Raw genomic sequence first — 22,281 nt, forward strand, 5'->3', positions numbered from 1 at the left:
ATTCAGACTTTGGCACATGTTGAGTAAGGTCAGAACCTATAGTTAGAGCCCTATTTTGGAACTTGGGAAAATGGAAGAGAAATGCAAAGGTTGCACTTCAAAATGTTTCGTGATGCCACGGCTTATGTTCTCCAAAAAGTAAGTTTAGGTACTTCACAATAGTCTGCAGCTTTAAACATTGTCCTTTAGATGGAAATGGAGAAGGAGAAAACAGGGAAATAACAAATGTTTCCCCCATCAGAAGGTACAGCATTCTATGTCTCCACAGAACCTCATTAATGCACACCAAACTGTGAAATGGGTTTGTAATTTTCACATTTCATCATTTAGTGCTCCTTAGGTAACTGTAATATGAATTTCAGTATTTAAGGTGTATACCTGCTGCAATATTCTTTCTATGGGAATTAGATGTTAGCTCCTATGTGTTAGTGCAAATTAACGAGGTTCTACTGTATACTGCATGTAAATAACAAAAATGGGAGAGAGGGAGGAAGCAGGAATGCAAATGTTAAAATCACTCAGCTCTAACCCTAATTGTTTCTCAAGTTCTCTGAATGGCCAATTTTCAAGCTGCAGTCAGATATAAGTAACAGTGAAGTAGAAACACTAAAATTACTTTATTAAAGAGATTAGGTGGAAACAGGTAAAAATCAGTCTTACTTGAATTCTGGTTCGGAAAAGTGACTTGCATTGTCTAAACAGGTAATTAAGTCTGGAAAGAAAAAATGTCAGGTCAAGAGGATAATAAAGACAGTAAGTTTGAGTATGCTTTTTAAAATGCATGAAAATAAACATTTGAGCCTTGAGGCTTCACCAAAAGTCTCAGAATGAAGAAACCATGTTCCGACTAAATTTCTTGCAACAGATTTTGTATTACAGTAGAACCTTGCTAATTTGGCTAAGTAACTGGAAAATCTACTGAAAATGTGACATGAGACATATTACAAAAATTCATCTCCTGCACAGCTTAATTTTAATTTATAGCCACACTTCAGAGAACCCAAGATAATTCAGAGATACAAACATATGCTCTTTTCACAAAATTAAATTAATATTCTACCTAAAGAGGCCTGTGTTTTCAGCATTTAACACTTCTGCAGTGCTGAACCTAAGCACTACAAGGAACAAATATTATAGTGCCATGTTATTGGCATCCATGACTGATACTTCAAATTTCACGTTTGTGTCTGATGTGGCTCAGCACATACAGTGAAAAAATACAGAGAGGAAAGCAACAAAACCTCCACAAAAACTGAAAGTCTTTATCTGCTCTTTTTAGAATTATTTCCAGAGGGGTTTTTTTCAAGCCTTTTGCCTTCTGAAGCAGTTGCTTGTAATCCTTCATTTCCTCATGGACCACGTAGGTCACTCACCTTTACAATGAGTAGAAGGAGATGCAAAACAAATACAGCAATCTCTTTCAGAAGGTTAGAGTAACCAAAAACACGGCAAAAAAACAAGAAGTGGCAAAAAGACTAAAAAGTAGTCAGCAGATTATGTAATTAAAGAGCTGAGGGAGTATAGGATACTGCTACTGAAATAAAATTTTCCATGAGGTTAGTCTGTACAAGATATACACTGTTTGATAGGAAAACTTTATAGTTATCTGCCACCTTGACTACTAGCTGAAAAAATGCATTTTATCCTTAATATGAAGGAGTTCTTTCATTCATAACAGACAACTGACATTCTTCCTCTGCTATTCAAGGCAAGCTATGATACCATCTCTTTAAAACTACAGCAACTTTTAAGTAACTGGGAGTCCAATGTCCTACACAGAAGTAACAGCAAGAGTGTATTAAATTTTTAGAAGTTAATTTGTGGGAACGTGGGAATACGTGCTTTTACTAGACAGCTCTAATTTTGCCAACAAAGAAAAATTACCAAATAATGATAAATACCTGATTTGTCAGCGGTAGAATAAGCTGCGAGAAATCCACGTCCAGAAGCATGAATCCCACTCATGAACTGTACTGTGACCTCGTTACTTTTTGAAGTAATTAAACCATCCATTTGAAAGTCAAACCCACAGTATTTTCCTATGGAGAGAAGGAGAACAAAGATTGACCCAAACCAACATAGGTAATAAGCATCTTATTTCATTTGCAGCACCTTATTTTACTCGCAGTGTAAGCTCACATTATTTCCAGTGTATATTCAAAAACAAAGACACATGCACAACACTAAATAACGTTGTTAGTGTCCATTTAATGGCAGACTATGAGTACCACATTTATTTTGTCACTATCAACAGGTGAGAGTCTCTTAACACTTGCAGATAAACGTGACCTTATCCCATTCACCCCTAATCATACGTAACCTTCACAGTCAGTACTTCAAAGAACATGTCAAGAAAAAGGATCAAGTTAGGGCAATGAGAAGCATCTACAGAAGCAAATGAGAAGCAAATGAGAAAATAGCCTTCCTCTTCCCTCAGTTGCTGGGGCACTTCTTCCTTGTCAACTTTTACATGGTTTCTGTCAAGTACTTTTCTCAGTTTGGATAACAACAGGCATGATTCACTACATTTCAGTAGTAACATACAAGCATATGTGAGCACCGTTAATACAAACTGCTAATTGGTTCACTTTCTGTTTTGCTCCATCTAAAAAACATATACAGGTTCTGTATCTGGATACTTCTCTTGCCATACAAAGTGAACAAAAATAACATAATTCAAATTAAGATGCTGGAATCCACAGATGTTGACAATATTTCCCGTGTGAAGTTTTAGAATTGCTATCAAATAACATTACTGGATGAACGGCTGTAAATAGACTCAAGTTAATATGGAATTCTCCAGTCCTACTAACTAGAAAATTTAATAAAGACACTGATCAGTTCATTAACCTGTTAAAAAAAAAAATCTTCTGTTCTATAGGCTCCCTTGATCATTCGATATTGTAAAAACCATCTATAACCCTATTTAAGATTCTGCAGTGGATAATCAAAGTGGATAATCAGCAGCAGTAGATGACACTCAACGTTTCAGCTTACCAATCCATTTGCTTTCCTCATAATAAATTTTGTTTTCAGCCACTGGATCTTGTTACATGACTGACCAGCATGAGACTCCTCTCAGTGTAGGTCAGACTGTCCTCAAAACAGCATTTATCCCCTTCTTCAGATAAATACACAGAGCAAGACACCTAAATCTAGCTTGGATAAACTATCCAGTGTTGCTTGCACCATGGACATACAGCCTTTGACAAACTGTAGACTGATGCACCTTATGATTCAGGGCAAGACATAGTTTTGAGACTATAAATCATTTTTCTAAATCTTCCCTGGCCTCTTGCCAGATTTTTAGCAATCTTTTTAAAAAGCAGGCACTAGAAATGGACAAAACACGACTGTAGTGACGCCTCTGTCAACTGTATGTGCAGAAGATGTAATATTACTATTTTTTCTGTACTTATGCATTGAAGGACCCCAGTGTTTGTGTACAGCACCATCACAGCAGGAGAGGGAATTCCTGTGTCTGAAGTACACCTGACTGCAGATGCACAGTGATTGGACTGTAATGAAATTTTATAAAAAACACCTCTAAATCTCACATTAGAGACAAACAACAGCAACTATTTGAATCTTCATTTGATTTCTTGATAAATATTCAAGAGGCTTGGAATAAGCCCTAGCCCTTAAAAGCTTCATTAGAAACCCTCTCTGTTTATCAACTAAGTAATCCATTAACAATTTATTTTTTAATCTAATAAATTTTTAAGTAATTTCAGATTAAAATAGGTATGATTGCATTTCAGACTTCATGTAATACAAGTATTTTAATGCTAGAGTATGTCAGGAGTCTTGAATGGAAAAACTTAGGATAAATCCAGATTTCTTCTAAGGAAATTAAGGTGACCATTTAATCTCTCCAGTGTGTGTTGCTTCAAACACGAACATTCAAGAACCTGCATCATCTGTACCTGCCACTGTTAATATCACTGTTTGTTCTGTGATTTAATTTATTAAGAGCAGAACAACACACACATTTGCTCAACATACTGTGCTACTACTCCAGCTGGGAACAGTTGAAAGTCAAGAGAAACAAATGAAGTAGAAAATTTACTCGAACCCATTAAGTCACTTGTAAAAGTGAGTAATAGACTTATCAGAACTTGACGTTCCTTGCCATTTAAGGTATTCAGTGTTTCCTATTTTAGACTAAGCCTGGCTCAACAGCGCCAAACACATACTTATTTTCACACACTCTTACCTAGGTAGCAGTTGGAAAAGAGGGTTAACAAAGCTAACACTCCACTAGTCTCTTTACAAAAAAACTCTATTTAGTGGGATCGGCATTTGAGTTGCAAAAAAACAATCTTGGTGTGGTAAATCTCTCTTTCTCTCTCTCTAAATTAAAGTTTTAGGTAAGAAAATAAAATTAATCTGCATAATAACAATTAATATTAGAGAAGGAAGAATGACAATTCATTTTGAGTTTTATGCAAAGTAACCACAAGGGTCTTAACACCCTACATATACTTTGGCACAGATTATAACATCACACTGCTATTTCAAAAAAAAAAGCACTGAACTTCTAGTCATGAAATTGAATTTGTTCTCCTGAAGAGAGCAAGGATTAAACTATGAATATTATCTGAACATGGAGGGTATTTGAACTACACAACTTTTGAAGCCTGACATCCTTTAATACCACCAAGAGAAACAGCTCAAATCAGAGCAAATCCATATAACAGGAAAGGCATTTCAGGAGATATATATATATATATATATATATACACTCCTTTTTTTTTAATGAACATCCTTATAGTTCTACAATTTCCTCTTCAGTGCCTACAAGAACTTTGCAAGCTACCACGAAATGTCTGAGAAAAAAACCCCACATAACCGTGGGGTTTCCTTTGATAATCTTAAGAATCAAAGATTATTATAGGATCTATGTTGCATTTAGCATCTAGTTTTTGTCAAAAAGTAACAAAAGTACCAACAGTATATCCAAGTTTTAGACAAGACATAGTTCTCAAATACCAATTATAAAAGCTCCTACCTATCTCTGTCCTGTTGGGGCCAATTCCATTGTGAACTCTTAAGTAACTGGAATGACAAGAATCTGAGTCATCAATATCAAAATCGCCGAATTTGAGCTGAACTCGCTGCCCAGGCTTTACCCGAATTTCCCATTCACAAACTGTGCTATTGGGAGATGTCCGTGGGTAGTTTATGGAAGCAAGAGTTCCACTTTCAGGGCCCAGAACAGTGTGTCCACATCCATCACCTACAAAAGAACAAGAAGAAATCAGATCACACATTCATCTTTAAGGCTTCACAGGGGATTTAGTCAAACCACACTAATCACGTTAGAAGAAAACTCCAAGATAAAGTCGCATGCAGACGAAACAGCAATTAAGGCAACTAATGTTGCCTTATGTTTAGCTTCTCATCACAGATGACCAGAGAGCTGCTACAACTTCCTCAATGAGATGAAAATTCATCCCTAATGGCTTTAAAAATTGCACACAGTACAGAAAGTGTCCCTGTTATTTCATGTTCCCTCTACACCTCAGTACAGAGGGGAAACGGATTCTGAAAAGGAGGGAGAAACCTGCCAATAAAACAAGAGCACATGGGGTTTACTGTAGTTACTGTATTCACATGATGAAAAAGAAGTAGAAAGCCAATGAACAGCAAACAGTACTGAACACAACTGAACACAGCTCTGAGCACTACCAAACCACTAGTTCGTTGTTTTCTACTGCACCACAATTTTAATGCTGCAATTCACTCAGAGAACTCACTCAATTTTTCTGCATTTGTACAACAAATTAAAATGTAACTCCAACCTGGAGCCCTCTACCTAACATTTGAGTATTAACTTTAAATAGCAATAACAATACTAATGAAGACTTGTTTAACAAGTGGAAAAAATAGCACCAATTGTGTATTCTCAATATCAAATTATGAAGAGCAAACTGATAAATCTAATTACTCAACAACTAGACATGAATTTCCCCTAGTGTGTGGAACAAAAAGTGCAAGAATTTATGTGTTGGTTTGGAAATAAAAATGTTCTTAAAGTAACATTCACAATGATCAACATGATTTGTATTGACAGAAGTTGGTTTTGAGAGCTAAAGGTGTCAGTCCGAAAGTGTTTCATGTTACACAATATGTGCAGCTCCTCTACAAAGCATGAAAAGGTAAGCTAAGCTTTACAGACAAAGACTGTACACATATTTAAGAATTTTAACTAAATTTCAGAATTCTTAAATGTATTTCATGCAAGACTGAATGGAAAAGTCAGTCCAATGCACTGAAGAGATGTAGGAAACAAATTGTTATTAACTTAATTAGATCTGATTGATCTGTTTGCAAACTAGTTCCCACCTCAATATTTGTCTCTAAACCAAGACACAAACACACCTAATTTCTAGTAACAAAAACTGTTCTCTTTATAATATGAGCACATTGAAAGATAGCTGCATGTTCTAAAAGTTGAAGTGCTGTTGACATATACAGATTCATAAACAGATGGATATGCAAACTGCAGCATATTTTCTTGCTAGCAGTCTTGAATCAAAATGATGTATCTTTGGAAAAGTTAACTGGAATATCTGCTCCAGTAAAATCAAAATTTCTATTTGTAAAGCTGTTGTTCAGCCATGTTTTTATTAATGCAATCTGCTTTAAAACACTTTGTTCTATCCCATGACAAGTATTTCCATTTGGGTGACAGATGATAAATTACTTTTCTAAATTACCATTGTTGAATACATGAGACATAATCGTCCAATGTTTCAAAGAGGTAACTTAAACTGCATGTTCTTTGTATCATTATAATTCTGGTTTCTTTCCAAAAGCATGTTATAAATCTAAGAAAAATGAAAGCTTTATCACTCAAAACCTGTATGGCCTTGGTTTATTAGTTAGTAAACATTTAAATGTCAGACTCCTTATTAGTCACAATATGCTTAACAGTAAGGGAAAATGGATTCCTTTGCTAGTAAACTGGCTTTTTGCAAGCAAGTACTCCCAGACATTACCAAATGCATGGAACTTATTATATTAACAAAAATAAAAACAACAAATATGTTCATGGTGATATTCGTGGCTAGTATTTCAAAACTCTTTATACTGCAGACACATAAAAATAATTTTCAACATGAGCAGCAGTCAGTTTTAGTTTATTTCCTAAATAAAAACAATGAGCCAGTTAACCAGTTCTGTGCTTTTCCAATCATGTGGTGGGGTAAGCAACTTTTTATTCATTCACAGATTGAAAATATTATGCAGATACACTAATACAGTGGCCTTTTGAACATGAAATCATAGTAACTTTCACCTGTATGGGCAGATAAACTGCTCTGAGTGCATTTTAAGGAAAGTAAGAATGCTTGCATGATCTAGAATGCTTGGCAGTTAATTATTTCACCTCTCAATGGGCCTTTTATTGCAATACAGTAACATCACAAATGTTATTTCTTACATCCAGGAATACCAATAATGCACATGATTCTGTATCTTTGATTCTTCCCTGCATTTTTGCATCCTAAGTCTATGCTGCTGAAAGTCAAAGGAGTGCTTGGGTCTCTTCTTTGACCCAAACTGTATTTAAACCGTAAATTTCTCTAGTTAAAAGCAGATAAGACCATGCCTAACATTCATTTAAACCATTCTTTCCAGTAGCTTGTTGTTCAGCTGTCTCAAGCATGAAACAATACCTGCACTGCATTTGCATGATGAACAGGGCACCTTTCTGATGAGAAAAGCAAAGAACTCCAAAAACTCCCTCACACATTTAGGTGATAAAATGCAAATAAAATACTGTACATTTTAAAAAGACATTTTGACTTTTCTTTTAAAGACACATAACTTAAAAATGTTAAAATTTCCCCTGGTAGTTTGGAACACTGTCTTGTTTCCAGTGGCTAGAGAAAATAGCTTTTTAGTCTGTCTCAAACAATTTAATAGAAATGCCAATCACAAATCCTCCTTTTGTTGCAGGCTTTCTTGAAAACATGAAAGGAAAAATACTCCTCTATCCATATTAAAAAAAACCTGCTGTCAAATCATAATAGAAAGGAATGGAAAGGAAAAAGAGTTGTGCTGAACTGCATCTAGAGCATCATCTTACTATAAATCCAATTTTTAGAAGTATCACATTCTGAAAAGACATTTTATATCACATTTTGTTGTATGTTTCACTTAGGTTAGTGATAACAGAAATGCCAGACACTTCATGCCTGAAGAATTTGAAAATTACCACAGCATATACAGTCTGCCAAGGAGCTATCTGTAAATTTCTAAAAAAATCAGACTTCCAGTGAAACCTGCAGGACAATGAAATCACATTTTGTTTTACTGCTACTAGAGAAGGGTAGTTCTTGAGCCTCTCCATGTAAAGTGGTGCTTCATCATTTCTGCCAAAGTTGTATAAATACCACCGATGAACTCCAGAGACACATACACACATCCTGTATCGGGGAGCAATCTGCAATACTCAGCAATTTCTCCAAGAAAAAGAGAAAATACAATTCTTTGCACTACAGCCGCATATATAGAAGCATTGGCTACCTCATTCATTTGGAAGTCAAGTGCCACAGAATCTTTTGCTTCTGCTTATCTGTGTGCATGAGAGTGGAGTATCTGAGAACACACAGAAGAGACAGACATCAATTCCTAAATCAATTATTCCTCAATGAGCTGACAACCTCTGTTGTCAGTACACAGCTGAACGAGCCTCCTGCTTTCTTTCAGTCTTCTCTGTCACACAACAGACCTACTGCACCTGCAGTATAGAAAAAGCCCCAGTAGAAGCACCAGATCACTTGTGTACACACATCACACCTGACACGTGCTGACCTTTCTGCAGACATGCATCGAATTCCATGTGTCCTGAGGACCATGTCCACCGTAAACACGAGGCAGCTCGTAAACACGAGGCAGCTCGGCTCTTCACCCAAATGTGTGTTAGAAACATGGACCGCCCCTCTAAGGAGCCAGCATACAAAAGCAGACTGCTGCCATCAGGAGAACCATCCATCTCTTCTGCAGGCGCCTTTGAATGCAGTCTGGATGAATTATCCTGACAGATTACATATAACCCCAGGCTATGGCACACTGATGTCTGATGCAATCATGCAGATGATTTAAAACAATTTCTTATACCCAAGTTCTTCACATCAACAAAATATAGGACTTGAACCAACACAAACATACCAAAATACACTGGGTTTTGGTACATGAAGAAAATGAAACGTGCAGGAGTGGGTGCTAAGTACCCTATTAACACCCATATACATATATAATATATAATTATTATAAATTAATTATTCTTTATAGTTGTGGAAGCCAATTAATCAGAACTTTTTCCCTCTGAGACTGGTTGCTGTTAGTGACCGCTAATCTTGTTCTCACTACCAAAACACATAAAAAATTAATTTTTAAGACCAGTGAATACTTTCCCACTCTTTACTTGGAGAAGAGTGAATGATAAAATAAAGACATTGGACAGTTTAACATTATAATCTATAAGGGGTAACTGATGCATATCAAAACACTAATCTCAATTTTAACACACTCACACTTTTGAACAGACTCAATTTAACCAGTGGGTTTCCTGAGAAGATTTTACATATATAAGCTATGATTTTCTGTGTTTGCGACTACACATAGGATGTAATTAAAACTTTCTTAACTAAGCAAAGGTAGAACCAAATCTATTAGAGTTAAGTAAGCAAAATGGGTATTTTAAAGAATTAATTTAACTCCAAATGCACAACTCTTTCTGATTCAACACACCACTATAATTCCTCCTCTTCTGTTTAGCTCCTGTGCTCTGTATTGCCCCACTTTTTATCAGTGTGCCGCTAAAAGACACTGCTTCTACTTTTTGCTTTTCTCAGTGTGGGCAAGGAAGTTTACATGATGAACAAAACAGTTCCATGAATAAGGAACACTGAGGAATTAAGACCACAGAGACATCAAATTCTGAACAGCTTTTTCATGTATTTTCAAATGCCCTTATTTGTGTCCTCCAAATTCACTGCTGTTTCCACCAAAATCGACAGAATGCTGTTCTCTTCAGGAAGGAATCTGTTCCTCTGTCAGAATTAATTTTCTTAACAAGCCAACACAAGCACATAGTTCACTTTCATCTTTAAGCCATTTATTTGCCTCAGTAACACACTGGTTTGGGCATTTCATCCCATTACAGATGTTTCACAACATAAAATACCCCACACTTTCATAAGAGAGGCCATAGCTCAATAAACACTCGAAGGCACTTCAAATTAGCATAGTCACAGACAAAAGCAAGCCTTGTCTGCATCTCGCTTTTGGCCACATGTTCTCACACCCTTCCTGGTACAGGAGGTGAACACTGTGGCCACATGGATAACCAGACCAGGGACTTGGCATAAAAACAGCTGTTAGTTTTAACCTAGAGCAATCCCCTAATTTATTTTAGTGTGCACATTCAACAGCACCTTCCTTGACAGAGGGATAGGATAGCGTGAGAGTAAGGAAACACCAGCAACTGCTCCTTTCACCAGCACTGCCAACCTGCATTTACATTTTATACAACCCTGAATCCCAACCAGAAATGCAGAAACTATCCTTCCCCTGGGAAGAGCAGTCACTCAAGACTAGTGCACTGGCTTGAAGAACTGAGCTGGTTGTAGACAGTGCCCGACCCATTCCCACCACAGTGTTAGATATCACCAACTCACCCCTCTGAGACAGCTCACTGTGCCACTGCCAGTGGCAGGAGGGCAGGTGGGATTACAGCTGTCTCAGCTTGGATTGATTTACCTGCTGTGGGGTATCCCTAGGAGGGTAATCGAATTATGGGGTGAGGTTTAACAAAAGATAGGAACAGGACAAAAGGTAAAGCACAATAAGCATTTTGCCTTTGAAAATGTTGGCAGATCAGTGGGGAGGCAGCATGGGGTGAGAGCAGACAGAAGCTGCTTCTTATTCTTATAGCAAAAATACAAAATTTAAGATGCCATTACAGCAAAATTTTACTGTTTTCATTTACAACACTGGCCACATGCTGGGCTAGTGATAATTAGCACTTTATTATTTTCATCTGCACACACAGCTTTACAAATACCATCTCTGGGAAATGCAGTCAGCTTTCAGCCACTGAATTTTACACAAAAGAGGAACACTTAGCCCTCCTAAACTTAGCATCCAGAATATGGTAACATTTTAAAAGAAAATATCTTCAATTATTAAGTTGTCAGAGCAGGTAAGACAAGTGCTTCCTCTACTATTGTATACTAATCAAACTGACTGCTTCAAATATACAGTAAAAAAGACCAGTTGTATAAGACAGTGTTGCAGAGCTTTTACTTACTGATGTCAGGGACACGATGTAAGTCCCCAGGGACAGTTATGACTTGCTTAAATACTATGTTGGCAAGAGTAGCCTGCAAAGACAGGCTAGCCATAGTGAAAAGTGATTTACGTGAGGACTCTGTAAGAGGACTCTATGCTCAATGACACATAATGCAGAAGCCCTTCTGATCTGCTGCCCATGCTGAATCATAGGGACAGCTCATGTTGTATGTTGTCATTTGTCTGGCACATGCAGCTTTCCCACTTCTCAAGACATAGCATCTACTTTGCAATTTGCACCAACACTTTCATAAACACTGTAGTGCTTCAGTGCTTTCAGCAGAAACACAGATGATGAAGGAAATGAAAAATAACACACAGATGGTCATGCAAAATACTATGACAATAAGCAACAGTCGTGGTCAGAATGGGCTTCAACTCTCTTGTATGTTCTTCCAACTCCTCACCACACCAGGACCACATGAAATTTCACAAGCCTTAAGTATGTCAACAAAGAGGCAAAAAGTTCTCCAATCATACCAGTAATTCACATGCTAAATTAACACTACAAGCATCATTTTTTCCCTTCCATTTCCATCTCATAAATGAGACTGCACAGCCTACACTGCAGATCCGTGGTGGCACGAGTTGATCCAAACACCAGATGCTGCAGCACCACCTTGCCTTTCATGAGCATCTACCACTTTCCACTCTGTCTGGGGCTCATTGTACCCTTGTTGAGCTGCACCACAGTTTTATGCCCAGGTTATCATCCCACCTGCCTTTTGCTGAGTAAGGGCACGGATTTGGCTGAATGGCTGAACAGTCACTGGAGCCTGCACAGAGGCTCCTTGCAGAGAATGTGAGACAGGGACAGGGAGGAGAGGGTGAGGCAGCAGCAGCCAGAGGTAAAAATAATTTCTGGCTACTATGGAATCAACAGAAGCTGGCAGGAAAGGAAGCTGATGGCTTGAGTACCTGAACAAAACAAAACAAAAACCCCGAAAAACCCAGTAGGGCATGTTGGTGCTTTCAAAAAGAAAACCTCAAAACCCAGTGGTAATTATTTGCACCCTGTAGCTGCACCAAGAACAGTGACTTTAAAAATTGGTTTCTAGCCTCTTTAAAGTTTGTCGTCCAACTGATACAACAGAACACTCCACATCTCCACACCAGTATTTCCTTCTGCCAGTGTAGGTGACATATTGATTTCTAACATTCATTTTCTAATCTACTTTCAAAATTACAATGGCGACTGTTTGGAGTTTTCCTATTTTGAATAACTTGGCTTCATTCTAGCATCATAAAATTTAATACACAATCTGTTCTAAGAAGCAATTCATTCCTAGTTCTGCCCTGTAAAACAAAGATATTTGCCCTTAAAGGTATTTTCATACTTCTGACCCTCCAGGAATACAATCAACAAAACAATGTACTACTGAATAATAAAATGATTACTTAGGAAGATGACAGAAAATTTAAACTTTAAGTGCCAAAATTATCACAAAAAGTATAGCAAGAGCATGTAGGTAGTGAGCAGTCCATAAAGCTTTAGTAAAAACTATCTGTGAACTTTAAACCTGCCCATCAGCTTTGCTGTACCTTCTTGGTAGCAAGAAGAAAATGATGCCTCGTGTAACAGAACTGGAGAACTTGAAAACAGTTCTTTAAAAACTAAGAGATAATGGAATGCAAATGCTTTATTTGATGTTTTCAAATATACCTGAGAAAAAGATAAAAACTGGTCACCACTGGGGCTTTGCACATAAGTGTTCACAAGCATGAAATTTAATGCATCACTCTTTCCATCCTTGTGATAATGAGATGCATTTTGATACCTGCACACAATTCCATAAAAACAGAATTTAATAGACAATGTGGTTCAGGGCTTCTTGTTTTACCACAAAACTCACATATTTGTAAAAGAAAAATTAGGCACCGATAGCTTCTTTCCACCACACTGAACTATGTTTTTCCCCATATCTTAACCATTTTGGAGCAAAGTTAAAACGAACAGATATGGGCTTTAACTGGCTACAGTCCTGCTAAAGATACAGCAGCTACCAGCTATGAAAACCTTTGGGGACTTGCTGGCAAACATACACGCACAACATACTCCATATACATGCTAGATATGCAGAAACTATCCTTTCCCAGTCAAAAGCTCTCCAAACTCTTAGAAGTAGCAAAGCAAAATTGCACCATTGTAATTCACCTTCCATTTCCATTATTTTCCTAACTCATCTTTCCACTCAAGATATTGGGGTTCTTTCACATGCCTCATTTCTGTGGGGTTTCTCTACACATTTACCAAAAAAAATTTACATCCAAGTAGCCATACTTGTGGGCAAGTCACTTGTCTTGACAAGTCTAATTTATATACCACTTTATACATCCTGTTTTTACACTTTTAGCCTTATATTGGGGTGAAACTAAAGAGAACTGTGGCACAAATGCTAAAACAGTTCAACATTAACCCTCAACGTCCAAAGCTGCAACTGGGCACTAAAGCAACTACTACGTCTACTCCAAGAAACTGCAATTAAGAGACCTGAAAAGATTTCCACTTCACGATAAAGCAACATATGAGGTATTAGGATTGTTCTATCTAAGTCTAGGAAAACCACAAATGGACCACGGAGTAGGAATAGAAAATGGTACTTACGGATGAAAAATAATTAACTTTTGCAAATCTCGAATAATTTTACAAATATTTATTTACAAACTTTGTTTAAACGCCAGGCCAAGATAAACAGTAATATGACTGACAGCATCACTCTGGGAAGCTTTCACACCATCATCTTTTTTAGAAACCATGACAAAAGAGTTATCTGCTTACAACCATTTTCAGAAGCATACCACGTTTTCAAGTTCCCTTTTCCACCATTAATAATATTCCTCAAGGATGTATCAAATTATTACCTCTGACAGCACATCAAGTAAAGAACCAAGAAAATCAACATATTCTTTAAATAAATGGTTCTATCAGAAGAACCATTGTGAGGGAAAAAGTTTAAAAAGAGAATCCATGGGGCCTCACGCACAATACATCAAATTTCAGCAAGACTGACAATCCAAAGATTAGTAGCTGGCAAGGATTGTCATTTTGATGGATACTATTCCAATCCTGGATGACAAAACCTCTTCCTTGAGCTGAAAGTAAATTTGGAAAGAACTTCAAAAATCTGGGAGGAGAGTTTAGAGGTGGGATTAACAAGGGAAATAATAAAGTGAAGACAGAAGTGTTTAATAAAGCATATAGATGACCTGACTATTGATTCTATTTTCATTTTTCAGTACGTAAATGATGCATGTTCTCTGGAACATGGGTAATAAGGCAGTGTCCTGTGATTTTGCTGGAGTTGAATTGAGTTTTCACATCATAAAGAATGCAGGAACGTTAAAATGTAATATACTTAGTTAAAACTTTTACTGAACAATGAAAAATGTTAACAAAACCAAAGATATCCATGCAGAACAGAACAAAAAAAAATTTAAAATAGCTTTTTTCTTTAATACTACAATTAACAAAACTGCTGGAATACAGTCTTGCCAATGAAAGACAAACTCCGGTGTAAAAAAAGCACTACAGAAATATTTCCTTAAAAAAAACCCAAAAAACAAAACAAAGCCCAACCCTCCCCCCCAAAAAAACCTGGAAAAAAAAACCACAGCCAAAAAAAACCCCCAAACCTACACAATAAAAAACCTCCATCTCTTAAAAACCTCTATCTCTTAAAAAGAAAAAAGTGCCAAATTTGAACTTCTCTGATCCTAATTTATAAGTTATTTTACAGAAAGATGGATTCACAATAGTGACCAGAAGGGCCTTTTTAAGTATGATTTCTTGTGTACCACAACTACTTACAGTTGGCTAGTCACTATTCTAACCAAAGCGAATTTAGGACGTTGCATTAAATTTCTTTCTGGGAAGTTTTCAGAATTTTTAACTATTTCTAAAGCTAGCATGCTTTAAACACCCGTGTGGAAAAACAAATAAACGAAATACAAAAACAACCTGCCACCACTACACCATCTGTTTCTCAGAAATTCTTAAAAATGCACCTACTAGTACTGCCAAAGATGACACCACTAAGTTCATAAACTTGACTCAGCTTACACAACAACACTCACTAATGTCGTAGCTATGTACGCTATCATAACAAGGGTGCAGAACTGGAACTTTCCTAACTGTGATACCATTCAGAAACAAGACAGGGAATTCCTATTACTAGGACAGAATTTCGTATTTTCAGTCAGATACTAAGAACAGAGGTTGTTAGGATCAGCAGTCAAGTAACTGTAAGAAAATAATGACTACAATGCAAAATGCAAAACACCAATTCTAGAGACCAGTGAACAGGCCAGAATGTCCTTTCCATGTTAACACACATTAAAAGCAGGCATCTGACATGTACATATCCAGTCCCCATTTACACATATTCTGCTTCCAGGAATCCTTTTTTTTCAAAAGAATTTACCTTTTTTAAACAGTTGCCAAGAGCTGCTAGGAATCCTTGCACTTCTGGTGGTTCACGCGCTTGTATTTTATGTTGCTACTGCAAACATATTTCAATTGTTTTATAGCTAAGGAGGTGAACCCAAATCGCAGTCTCACTGGAAACTTGCAGCAAAATATTTAGAAGTATGAGTTATCATTTTTTGCAAAGATAAACACTGATGAGTTTGATTTTCAGGATGCAACTCATCTCACAAAGTCAAAGAGACAACTAACCACTGAGCTTCAGTACCCACCAGCTGTTTGCTGGTCTAAACCTTACAGACTAGCTCTCGGTATTTGCAGAGAAAAAAGAATGCAATCCCCACAAAAGTGACAACTACAAGCAGAGATTTTGTAAGAAATGCCAACAGGAAGCATCCAAATGCCATAAGCAATACCAAGTGACTGTGTTACAATGCCAAGGTCCAACTGATTGAAATAATTGAGACAGCTAAACAGATATGAGCTATCTGCTTTAATTTAATTTTTGAAGACTTTAGCAACATAAAGAAATGCTACCCTTTTACAACAACCCACCACTGGGTATAAAAAAGCCAGCACTGACAATTTTATAGATCTTATTTTAATGCAAGTTACTACATGGCCTTTGACATTAACATTACTACTGCTCTCCCTCCCCACCTTCCCTAATCGCAGTTTATTAAGAAATCCACACTCCATGCTTGGACAATGGTTTGAACTATACCACTATTTTAAATAAAAGGACCACAGATGTTCCACAATATTTGATTTAAAGAAATTAATCTAAAAGCAACTCAATCAGAAAATGCATGAGGAGAAGGAAATTCTTTGACTACAAAACGAATTCCAGGTTAAAAAAAATACTAAGTGCTTTCCCCAAAGCACAGAGTGCAGCTACAAAAGTGGGGGTGACATGGAACAGCTTATTTAAAAGCCTTTTAAAATATGGATAAAATAACAATGTAGAAACATTTCACAATATGCTGAGCAGCAATTCCAACAAGGATTGCATTTGAACTGATGACTATCTGAGCTATGAAAGCTGATGCATTCAAGGCAGCGCTTAACTAGCTGATGACTGAAACTACACAGAACAGCAGTGATCACATTAAAAACCTAATGCATCATTTCCCAGAGTACAAAGCAGGTGGCAGAACTGCAGAAAATGGAGACAGATTATTTTTCTCTTATATGAATAACATAAGAAAACACTCCTGCAAATTTTGAAAACTGAACATCTCCACTCAGTAGCAGGTAAATAGTTTTCCTAAAGACCGCACCAACATGCTAGAAGGTGGCTGGCTTGAGATGCACACAGTAACAGCATATAAGCTTCTAAAAGAACAGTTACATTACCTTTTTAACAGTAGCTCAGATGCTTTATTTTTACATATATATGTGTGTGTGTGTATACATGCGTGTGTGCATACATATATATACACAGATATACATATATATAAAACCAATATACATTGTACTGCTTAAATCCAAAATGCAGTACATTCTGGGATCAAGTCCGAGAACTCTAAGAGTATTGACACAAAACAGTGATTCCTGCTTGCTTTACAGGAGCAGACTAGGCTAGCACAACCTAACAGACTCCTAAAGATGAGCTGGGCTGAACAAAGCCAGTCCTGCAAGGCAACCACCCAGAAAGGATGTCTCTGCAGAACACATGTATGTACCTTCTGTTCACCAGACTCACTTAACCACTTCAAATAAGGCTCATTAAATGAAGGAGGAAAAATAACTTTTCAGAGATTCTTGTTCACCCTTTTTAGGCCTATACTTCCAATATACAGCTCACTTCCCCCCAGGACCAGCATTCCTCCACACAATTCTCTGGAGCACTGTTCATCTTCCTCAAGGCGCAATGCTGGGAAGTGAAAAAGAGCATGATAAACCCTGAATAAGCCTGGCAGAACTTTAAGCCCTGGTCTTGAAAAATTCTTCCATACCTCTCAACACAAGGATGAAAGGGATTTGCCTCAGCACTCTTGTCTACATGGCACCAATCCCTGAATCCTCAAGAGTCTCTACTCCCGCAACTGCATCTTCAAAACACTCTGCATTCTGAAGTAAAATTGTCCCATTAGCAAAGCCAAGTAGTTCATTAGAGAACCGCCCTCCTCATTATAAAACACTTATTCTGATGTTAATTTGAGGGATAATAAATCTCTCATCCAAAGATCTCGGGGTCTTTTAAATCAAAATAATTCCTTGCGGGTTTGGCTGTGACTCCCTTCCCCCCAGATGAGCCCAGCCAAGGAAAACAGATACAAGGGGCAATGAGACACCACCCAATCTAATTCAGCAAGAATACCAAGTGACACTTGTATGAAGGGCAACCCATGACAATTGCTCATATGGCAGATGGTTTTGTGGTAGTGCTTTATATTCACATGCCAGGACCTCTCTGCAGCAGAAAAAAAAACCTGCAACGGGTCACCCTGGCAGCTGGAGCCTTGTCAGTCCCCTGTTCTAGAAAAAAATCATCTCTTCCAGGACATCAAGGGGAAGCTACAGTTTTCCTCCCTCTTGCCCAGGTGATGGATATGAAGCTAGAAGCATCTTCTCTTTGCTTCCTTCTCCCCAAATTAAGGCTGACGGATCAGCACATGCCAAATTCTGGACTGGCTGCAGTCAAAGCCACCATTGTCTGCTGCCTTGCCAGATGTGTAGAGGTGAGACCAGGAGCACTGTGGAGAGAAGGGGAGTGCACACAGAAGAATTGAAAAGGAACAGGGAACACACAAAGGATCCACAAATACTGAAGCTCAGTCACAAAATGTGAGGACATGGAAAACCATTTTGTTAGGTTCAATGGGCATAGAGCCATTAGCTCTTTCACCTGGACTTTCAGATCATGGTAACTCAGCAGTATACATTCAAAAATTCTTTTTCTTTTCTACACTGAAGCAAACTTTACACTACAGTGGTGAATCACTTTCTTGCACTTTCTTCAACGTGATTTGAGGATATAACAACATCCTGATGAGCTGCTATCTGTTTAGAACAAAATACAGGTATCACGTTCAAAAACAAGCATCCCGCATTAATTTCTTTAAATAAAAGGTTACAAACAAATCTGCTTCAAGTCACTTGGGAATCAACTTCAGAATCAAAGGTTACTTTTAACTTTAGGCTTTTTTTCCCAATTTTATATGTACATCGGTATCCACTAGGAATCCCAACAGATGGCTATCAAACTACATGTGTGATAACAAAGTTATTGCTCTACAGACCCTACAAGCTTCATACCTTCAGAATAACTGAGCCGTTATTCAATTTTACTTTGATGAAAGCTACAGAACCATTTCTCATGTAGCTGTGTTTTTCTAAATTAAAAAAAAGGAGGCTAAACTTAGCTAATGAACAGGCCATACTAAATTTATGTCAATACCTAAACATCTGCTAAGAGCACTGTTTCTTAAAAGGCAATCCACAAAGAGCAGGAAGCTTACATGGTGCTGGCTTGCTTTCATTCACACCTGCTTAATTACATGAAAAACAAATAAAACACTTTAAGTATTTTTCAAATATCAATTTCCTTGCAAGCAGGAGCTAGAGTCACTACAGAACTGTTTCAAAAATCCGAAGAGTTGACCTGTGTAGCCATCGGCTGGACATTCCCCAGTGCATGAGACTATGAAATGCAGCACGAGGTTCTTCTGAAGGTGTCTGAGCTAACACAAAATGTTCATAATTTTCCAAGACAGTGAGATGCTCAAATTCAAACCTTTTACCAAGGAATGCTGAATTACATACACTGAATGATTTAAAATATGACAAACTGAAAAAAATCTCACTCAAATCCTACAAGATAATACATTGGGCTATTAAGTGAAAAACATATTCACCACAACAATACCTGCCCTTTTTCATTTCCCAGTTTGCTGTTCTCTGGAAGGAGAGGAGGAGAACATTTGACCTAATACTAAAAACAAGCTTCACGTTGACCAAAACCATATTGTTATTTTTAAATCAGTTCATATCAGGGAGGAGCTCTACAGAAAAGCACTTGAGAAATGAAAACACTCTATCTTCAGAAAAATATTTAAGTACCATGTAGTATGTGAGGCTCAGAGCTTCTGAACAGCAGAAAAGAAAATGCATAGTTGCTTATTAACAGAGGATCAGTCTCCCTAACATAATGAATGAGGCTAGGTTCCTACATAGTATCACTCACTGTACTTTTATAAAAGAGCTTAAAAGCAACTTTAACTGTGGAATTTCCTAAGTCTCAGTTACTTTCATTGTCAATCAACATATTCTCTTAGAAGCCTGCGCATGTATTTAATTCACTAATTGAGTAACAGCTTTGTGCAGACCCTTCACGAGCAAGACAGCAGTTTCATTTCTGTATGGGAGTTTTATCCAAATAGAACTATGCCAGCATTTAATGATATAGGAGATGGGCTCCCTAACCTTCTCTGGAATAAGATAAATGAAAATATTTTGGCTAGGAAACAGTCCCTCACAAGCAGAACTTTTCTTAGAAGCTCCAGCAGTTTCTCATACTTGTATTTGACAAGACCAGAGATCCCAGCCTGGAAAAAAGCTCTGATTTTTGTTACCAAATCAAATGAAGCTTGTCAATAAAGAGGTTCCCCTCCTGCTCAAAAGCAAGACTTCTGTGCAAACTTTAGGCAGTAACTAGAGGGACACTGCAAACTGAAATTCCAGGTAGGAGCTCTTCAGTGGTTTCTCAAAGCACAGAAAGATAAAGTGACATATACTTAAAAGCCTGCTCTCCACGCAGTGCCACCTCTTGCTGCATGGTCCCACCCCCTTTAAGACACCTCTGACCACTCACTGAGCCAGTTCCACTCAATCATCTGGGGGAAAATTATGACTCTTCCCTACCCCCACAGTTATTTCAGTTTTCTCCTAGAATAACAGTCAGTCTGCTCACCAAAAGGTCAGACAAGTGTCACGTCAGCACAAGTATTTGGAGTGTGATGCTCCTACAGCATAAACTAACACCTTGCTGTTGCCTGACTCTCAGCAGCAACCTTCAAAAGACTGAATGTTAAAATTGCACAATTTCCTCTCAAAAGCAAATGGGTCTTCTCCTCTAAAACAAAACAAAATCAGGTTTGCCAAATGCTTATTAGCATTAGCTTCATATGTGTATAGAAACATACTTAAAATTAAATGCAATCAGCTGGAAATACAAGGAAAAGGTAAGTCCACATGACTAGCTTGCTCTACGGACAAATCTCTGATTTTTCTCAATTAAAAAAAGTTTTAATTAATTAACGTTATATATTTAATTAAAATGTAAAACCAGAAGAGAGCATATATTTCTTGCTCCCTTTGTGTATTTAAATACAGCATTTGTGGCACTGAATCATATTTCCATCTCTGAGATGTACAGAAAGAGAAAGTTATGTGAAAACAGATACCAGTTTCTGAAACAATGCAAGACCAGTGCAAAGAAGCAAGAGGAACTGAAAACCATAAAATTTATCTTCTCAATCCCTGTACTCACAGAGGCGAAAGTCTCATGATGCTGTCAAAACACTCACTTCCCACCACTTTCTCCCAAGCATATGACCCAATTGACAGTTCCTGTGGCATCCTCTGATCTTCTGCCATGAAGTGACCAAACTGTGCCCAGTAATTTTCAAAGTGCTAAAGCCTGATCATTCATTCCACTCGAAGTGGAGAAATCTCGCCGATTTCTCTAAACAACAACAAAAAAAAATCCTACTCTACCCTGTCACTCTCACCCCTATACGCGTTTCTACACACTCTTGGGCGCGTGTAAGCTCATTTTCACAGCAAGCAGAATCTCCCCTTTATCCGCCTCCTCGCTCACACCAACCACTTCACACGGAGTCTGAAGGAGGACAAACCCTGCCGTCTCGGGCAGCTGCCCCGACACGGGATGTTGTCCAGGAGGGCAAACCCCACCGCGTCCTCCGCCCCCGGAGTGTCCCTGTGCCCCCGAACTGCCTCCACAGCCCCGGCTCCCTCCCGAGCCGCCCCAGTCGTGCCTCGCCGGGGCGAAGCCCTCCCGCCGCCAACTCCCCTTGGGGAGCAAAAAAGGGTTTGGTTTTTGGTTTTTTTTTTCAAAAACGCGGCTCCGCTCTCGCCCTTTGTCGCCCCGGGAGGGGGCAGGTTCGGGGAGTGGGGCCACACGCCGGGGGGGAGACCAGCGGCGGGGGCTGCCCCTCGCAGCAGCAGAGCCCCGGAGGGTTGGTCTGCGAGCCCCCGGGCAGTGGGGCTCGTCTGCCCGCTCTGCACCCACCTTTCTGCGCCCCGGTGCCTCGCAGCAGCAGCAGCAGCAGGAGGAGGAGGAGGAGGCTGGGGCGGAGCAGCGAGGCCGCCCGGCGGGTCCCCGCGGGGAGCGGCCGCCCCGTGCTCACCATGCCCCGCGGCGTGGGCAGCGCGGCCGGCGCTCCGAGGGCATCGCGGGCTGCGGGGCGGCCGCGCCGGGCCGCGTCTCTGCCCTGCCCTGCGCGCCCGCCAGCCCGCGGCCGCCCAAC

The 22,281-nt window shown here is 38.6% G+C and overlaps 1 protein-coding gene across 1 annotated transcript in view; it reads right to left on the reverse strand.

Moving 5' to 3' along the window:
- The window catches only part of DCBLD2 (discoidin, CUB and LCCL domain containing 2), a 39,629-nt gene extending 17,448 nt beyond the window's left edge, over nucleotides 1–22,181 (reverse strand). Inside the window, exons 1-4 of the mRNA XM_027681469.1 lie at nucleotides 22,044–22,181; nucleotides 5,012–5,239; nucleotides 1,902–2,039; nucleotides 661–712 (exon numbers count right to left, since the gene is read on the reverse strand). Of these exons, the coding sequence (XP_027537270.1) occupies nucleotides 661–712; nucleotides 1,902–2,039; nucleotides 5,012–5,239; nucleotides 22,044–22,164 (539 nt within the window). The 5' untranslated portion in view covers nucleotides 22,165–22,181. The remainder of the gene's footprint in view (nucleotides 1–660; nucleotides 713–1,901; nucleotides 2,040–5,011; nucleotides 5,240–22,043) is intronic.
- Nucleotides 22,182–22,281: the final 100 nt, after the last annotated feature.

The sequence above is a fragment of the Neopelma chrysocephalum genome, unplaced genomic scaffold (assembly GCF_003984885.1).
Source record: "Neopelma chrysocephalum unplaced genomic scaffold, ASM398488v2 Primary Assembly neopelma1_60, whole genome shotgun sequence".
In the NCBI taxonomy this organism is placed as follows: Eukaryota; Metazoa; Chordata; class Aves; order Passeriformes; family Pipridae; genus Neopelma; species Neopelma chrysocephalum.